General features: G+C 29.1%; 1 protein-coding gene across 1 annotated transcript; it reads right to left on the bottom strand.

Moving 5' to 3' along the window:
• Positions 1 to 505: 505 nt before the first annotated feature.
• Positions 506 to 2,617, bottom strand: LOC113858855. The gene is made up of 4 exons (XM_027491630.1): positions 2,522 to 2,617; positions 2,082 to 2,375; positions 1,569 to 1,692; positions 506 to 1,134 (listed from the first exon to the last, which is right to left on the bottom strand). The coding sequence occupies exons 2-4, from the start codon at positions 2,082 to 2,084 to the stop codon at positions 842 to 844; spliced, it is 420 nt and encodes a 139-aa protein (XP_027347431.1). The 5' UTR covers positions 2,085 to 2,375; positions 2,522 to 2,617; the 3' UTR covers positions 506 to 841.
• Between the last annotated feature and the right edge of the window lie 4,392 nt (positions 2,618 to 7,009).

Genomic DNA, 7,009 nt, shown 5'->3' with positions numbered 1-7,009 from the left:
AAATACTTCTATTGACAGAAGTAACAGCGCAAATATATCCTTTGAAAATAAATTAAGAAAAGAAAAACAAAAGCATATCCTTTAAAATATAGCTATATTGGCCAGAACAGATTAATATGAGCATCATGACTTTATGTGAGACTTTTCTTTTGGTGACTATCACTTGAATCTTGTCCTTTTTATTATTATTGTTGTTCTTGTTTTCATAATAATCACACAGCAGTCACAATATTCAGCGATCAAGTTGAGAAATTAAATAGATAGACACAGATTAAAGAATGTCAATGAAGTCATAAATACTAAATGCAACTTATACGGATGCAATGCAATGACCGTTGATTTGTAGCATACATGTGAGGAAGAAGTCTATTCTAATATACACATGTAAGGAAAACTTACAAAAGATCCATGTGATCCACAAGCTAGTGGGAAAAATCCCACTCCCCAAATTGGAGGAGACCATTGTTATCACCTAAAAACAATGATTCAGTTGGTTACTCTCTGAATTATGTATTATTTGCATTATATGTTTCGGTCACTTTCAATAGAAATATAGGCATAGATTAAATATTCCAAACAAATTCACAGCCGCTTATCTTCTTTTCAAAGTCTTATGTACACCATGAGGAAAAAAAAAAGATACAAAAGTAATTTCAGTAAAGTCTACCATAATTTGTGTAGGGTTTATTAAACTTGTGTCCGTGTCTTTCTTTCTCATATAATATGAGAGAACAACGTGCAATTTGGAACTTGTACGCCATAGTAAATAGCAGCACCAAACAACTAGGTATACATGGAACAGGAGGCCTAGGTGCGAATGAGACACTAACCTTATCAACTATCAATGTAAAAAGCCTACAGAAATCATGTGGCTATAGCAATAAAGAGAGAGAACAAGAAGATCAGTGGGCCTAATGCATATATGCTCCACAGCCTTCTTAACAATGGCAAGGTACAAAGAAATAGGGCAAGCTGTTTTTGTTGAAGGGTTGGGAGGTGGGGGGTTAACCTTTGGGCAGAGAGTGTACACAACACTCAATGATAGAGCAGGCAGAATATGTGAACCAAGAGTTGGACAGCGATGGGGGCACACAGATTTCCATGTGATACGATCTTGAATATACTGAATCATCACTATCATGAAAAATGAAGATATAAGAACTGATTTTTCCTAACCGTGCAAAACTTTATAAGAAGTTATGTATAATAGTTTTTTTTTATTGAAAATTATACTATTTAATAATTTCGATATATTGAATTGCCTATTAGTTGTAATTTTTTATTATGTATAATGTGGAATAGTCTAAGAATACAGTATAAGAATATTCTTTTTAATTAAATTTTGGTTAAAAATCATTAAAATATCCGGAAAATATATTAAAATTTACGACAAAAATGTATTGATAAATAACTTTACTGTTTTTATTTTACATTTTATTCTTTAACTTGAAGCTACTGGTTAGTATCTTTTACTTTAAAGAAGAAATCTACAATTTAACTTTGAGCATTATTACATGAGAGGGAAGTAATAAATGGATGGAAATATCTCTGCCATAGGGATAGCGTACCTTTGAGGGTCCAACTTGTAAGACGTTTGTTGGTCCACCAACCGGAGCGACGGGTGATTACTGCATACCAATATAAAGCCGAAGCCTTGATCATGGAACTAACAGATGTCCATTGTCTCCGCGCCTTTGAATATCCAAGTTCCCAAGCCAGCTTCCATTTTCAATAATATGATTAATTGCTAAGTTGCAAACCAATTTGAAATTGTATCCAATATTAATTAAAAAAATATTTACTTCATGCATTAATATATATATATATATATTAGGAATGGGAACCCTCTTCCCCCGGGAAAACCATTTGGCTAATGGAATCAAAATCACAAGGTGACAATCACCAAATCCCCTTCCCTTGTAGTTTTCACTCACTCTATATGAACTAAACTAGAGACTTCGATGAAGTTCTTAAGGGATTTTACATAATAAACAATACCAATTGTTATGTATAGCACTATACATAGATATAAAATGGATCTATGATGAATTCCAAATACTCTCATCAAAAGTAAAAGTTACCATAATAACAGCAGCATCCCACTTGCTACTCAGTACCCTAAAATCAAAATACCAATTTCAATTTCCTATCTCTCTCTTTCTCTCTCTCTCAGTGTGCTTGTCTCTCTAACATTCTCTCCAGATTTGGATAAAGTGATATCTCCATCTATATTTAGAAACTGAAAAGACACCATTTAGATCCCAGCATTTCTGATGGAAAGGAATATTCATAGATCTGTGAAGTCAGCACATAAAGGACCTAACAGCCGCTCCTCTTGGCCTCCAAATACCCTATATTTGATAACCTAGGATGGACTGCAAACACAGAACCACTAATTAATGTATAGTAACATAGTAATAATTAGAGACAGAAGCACTGCAAGGCCATGCCCATGTCCATTAATGCGCCAATAAAAAATTAGCACACCATAAATTGAAAGAAAACAAAGGATAAAACCCACCTGACACCAACAAAAAAGAAAAAAGGCAAGTGGGGAAGGGTCGCCTCTTGTTTAGATCATGTCTGAAGTTTATTTGTGCTTTGTGTATTCCACAACAGTTATTGTGCTTTGTGTGTATTCCACAACAGTTATTGTGCTTTTTAGCCCACTTTTTGTGGCTAAAATAATACTTATGCAACTTTTTTATAGCCGTTTATGGCTGATGCAGCATCATCAAGATTCTCACTTCAACTTGGTTGGCAGAGCCTTTAGATTGCATCAGAGTCCCACCCACCTGCATTTGCATGTGAATCTTGATGATGCTACATCCGCAAATAACGACTGTCAATCTCCCCATGCAACTATACATACAATAGCGCCTAAAACATAAAAGCTACCATACAATTTCCAAATACCCAATCTCATCCAAAACTACACATCATAGCTGCACAAAAGCCACTTCTTACACACACCAAAAGGCTAATCTAACGGAAAATTGTCCAAAGGGAGAACAACATGAAACATAGAGACAATAATAACGGAAAAAGTAAAAAATAAAAACAAAAAAAGTGAAAAAAAAAAAATAGAGATTTTATGTGAAAATTTAGCAGCAAAGCAACTAGGAGGAGCACAGAGTCTATTAGATTTAGTACCGAAACGAATCTACCCAGATGAACTCATTCATCGAGAACCCCAAAAAAAGCTAATATCACCCCCTTACAAAAATAATTTGTTAAAAAACAACAAAAAAATGCTTTTAGAACCTCTAAAGATCGAAGAAAACTGAAACAAATGGGATTCAAACCCTGCTACAGGTGATGATGGTGTGTGCATTAGAAACCATCCTTTTCCATTCTAGATAAATAAGAAAAGAAAAGGAAACGCAGCAAGAATCAAATCTAAACGACAATCCCTCTTAAAAGTAAAGGTGAAGGGAAAAGTGCTTAAAAAAATTATACAAATATTGCTTAAGTACTCCACCCAATTTGAGAAGAATAGAGTATTTATACACATAATAATAATAATAATAATAACAGTACCTCGAAAATATATACATAATAATATAACATCTGAGATCTAACAGTAATATGGAGAACAGAAAAGGAAGATGATGAAGGAGGAGAGAGAAGCTATTTAGAGTTTGATGGTAAGTGGGAACAGTAGGAAGAGGTTGGGCAGGTATATATAGATGGACACAACGCGTTATTTCATTGGTTGAAAAATATTGCTTATGTGAATGGTGATTGGTTGAACTTATTATAAAGTTCTATATATGTATGGTTCTTTTACTATGTTCCATATGGATAAATACACAATTTAATCTCCCCTAAAACCCTACTGCTGATTAATATTTAAGGGTGAGAAATCGAAATTGAGGAGATTGGCATCAACCAATTGTCACATGGAACTAAATTTTTCAATACTGGAATATGGTGTGATTATGGATATTGTAATTTATTTGAGACGGCCGAGTTTTTTTTTTTAAATGTATAAAGTAAAAATGAATAATTTTTTTTTATTTTACACAGTAATCATTTTCTATTGTTGACATAAAATAATCAATTTCATATTCTATTGAAAATCTATCTGACATTATTATTTTATTGTTATCGTCAGTAAAATTTAGAATATGTATTATAAATCTAACATTTAATTAAATAGGTAATAGTAATTTATTTGTTGTGTTTAATTATACGCAATATTTTTATGTTGCTATTACCAAATTATGAAAAAACTAATGTATGAAAAAAAAGCATATTTTATTTTAAGTTTTTTACTTTTTGAAATTAAAATATTAATTTAAAAACTCCTCCAAAGATTTACATTAAAGTAAGGTGGTCTTCCAATTATGGGATATTAAATAAGCTTCCAAATAAATTCATTTATAATATAAAAATGATCATTTTTTTATCTTTGAAATTTTATTCGATATTCCAATTTGTTTAAAGAATAAAGTTGAGGTCTAGTTAATGTTTTGGAAAATAAATAAATAATTCTCTGACAGCTAATTATCTTACTTAATTTATAAAAATGTTTAAAATTTTGAATACTTTCAACCTAATTATTATCACAATAGATAAGTTTAAAATACTTAATAGAGATAGATAGACAGACAAATAAATAAATATAGTATTAATTTTTTTTATCAAAGTTGTTACATATTTTATTTAAATTATTTTCATTTATTACTTATTATTTAATATTAATTTATCATTTATTTATGGATATTTTGTATTTGCAACATTTTTAATTTGATTTGTTTTATATTTTTAAAGTGAACTTTTTAAAATTTTCAAATAAATAGCAGTAAAAGGTACAATAGTTTAAATAAAGCAAAAAAAAAATATCTTAGATAAATAAAAATATATATAAGAGAGCATTTGAAATATATATATATATATATATATAATTTTATAAATTTTGTTTAACTTTATTTCAATAAATTTTTTAAAATAACTTATTAATTTTTAAAAAAATAATTTTATAACAAATTTGCATCATAATTAAGTTATTATATAAAATATTATTAAATAAATACTTAATTAAATTATTTATTCATAACGCATCCTAAAATGATGTTTCAATTATTAATCGTGCGGTCCAGTATCATTCTCAGTTTTCTTGGGAAACACCTATCGCTGAATTTGGCTTTTGACCAATTTGGATGTTCTAAATTAGACAATCGGTACTCGCCCTCCAACCGCTAAATTGTAAAACAGCCTCTATTTATTAATTAAAAAAAAATACTAGTATTTGGATATGAAAAACGTGTATTTGATATAAGTTTCAAATTTCATCATAAATTTAACCTTGTGAACTTCTTCGTACTTTTGAATAAAGAAATGAAAAAAATTAAAATATGATAATTAAACAAAATCTAAAGAAAAACCTAAAAAAAATAAATTCAATTTTATTGATTTTCTCAAAATCTTTAATAAATTATCAAAAGTGATATTATAATTTTCTTAACTTATTCAAATTACTACCTTAAACATAATTAATATATGTACCATGTCAATAATAAAATCTCACGTAATTAATAAATAGTTGTATATTTTAAACATGTCAATATTTGCCGATATGAATAAAAACATTTATTAAGAGAGACAAGTAACTATCAACTAAAAGATATTCTTGAAAACATTAAAAATATGACTTTTTTATTTTTTTATTTATAAATTAAAAATAATTGGTGTACAACATTAAAAATTTAAAGTAATATTTTAAAAATTAAAGTGTTCGTAGTATTATTTATTAATTTAAAAATATTTTAATAGCATATTTATATTTATTATTATTGCAAATTATTAAATAAAATTTGAATTTTAACTAATATATAGCACAAGAAATACATATGAGAGATCCGAAACATTGATCCTCCTTCTTGGCTGTTTAGGAAAAGAGAAACGGGTAAGTTAAGTACTTACAAAAGTCACTCTAATTAATGGCCAATCCAATATAGAGGATGAACACTAATTGAGAAGGGTTTGGTTCCTTATTATATGGCCATGCACTGTAATATTCACTGTTGCAAGAAGGGGGCAACCTAACAGTATAGACAGACACATAACGATCCTTAAGTCAAGGGGAGTCCCTTAGGGGATGGGACCACTTTTAGGCTATTGGACCCTTGTTTAGGTAACCCTTCAGCTTCTTTTTTTTTTTTTAATTATTACTATCTCATTTTTATGAAAGTGAATGCAAAAGCCCAAAAGAAAAAGTTTCAATTGGAAAAATTGAACGGTGTAAAACAATCCAACAACATCAAAATCAACAGTAAAGTCAAACTACGGCACATGACATCCTCAGACACTCCAATTGCAAGTATGAATGAATAATATAGAGCATAAAATTTCAGTGCAGCCCCTTCAAGATTTTTTGCATTATTTTTAATTATAAATTTAATTAAAAATATTTAAAAAATTACTTTTTTTTTTCCATAAACAAAACTCTTATCTTCAAAGTTTCCAATCCAAGACATTGCACAACAGTTGGTTGCTCACATGCAGCTATTTAGGGAAGTGTGTGAGCATGTGAAACCAAAGGGAAGATATCTATCTTTAATCATGTATCAATTGAGTGTTAGGTTAAATAAAAGTTATTCCTATAAATATTATATTAAAAATTAATATGAAAATAAATTAAATCAAATCACATTAAATATATAAATGTTCTTTGTCCTTTTTTTTTCTTTTTACGAAGATATTGTCAAATATAAACAATAAAAAGTACAGAAGGCTCTCTTCTTTTTCCCAACGGTAGGTTGTCCATACTAGATATTTTCCGAAATGTCAAAATACGTATCATCATCCTTAATCCAAAAACTAAACTGTTACTTCAGATAAATGCATCCTTTCTTGCCAGAAACACCAAATTCTTTGTCAAATGAATTTCCTTTGGACTATGACAGAAAATGATACATTATTAATTTCTTTGGAAATATCTCCAACCAGATCATCTCTGTCTGTTTTAGTGTATGTTCGGTAAACGATTCTTTTTTCAGAAATA

Source organism: Abrus precatorius, unplaced genomic scaffold (genome assembly GCF_003935025.1).
Source record: "Abrus precatorius isolate BTA unplaced genomic scaffold, Abrus_2018 Scaffold2, whole genome shotgun sequence".
Lineage (NCBI taxonomy): Eukaryota > Viridiplantae > Streptophyta > Magnoliopsida > Fabales > Fabaceae > Abrus > Abrus precatorius.
Note: the sequence above shows the minus strand (reverse complement) of the source record. Positions and strands in the feature narration are given on the sequence as shown.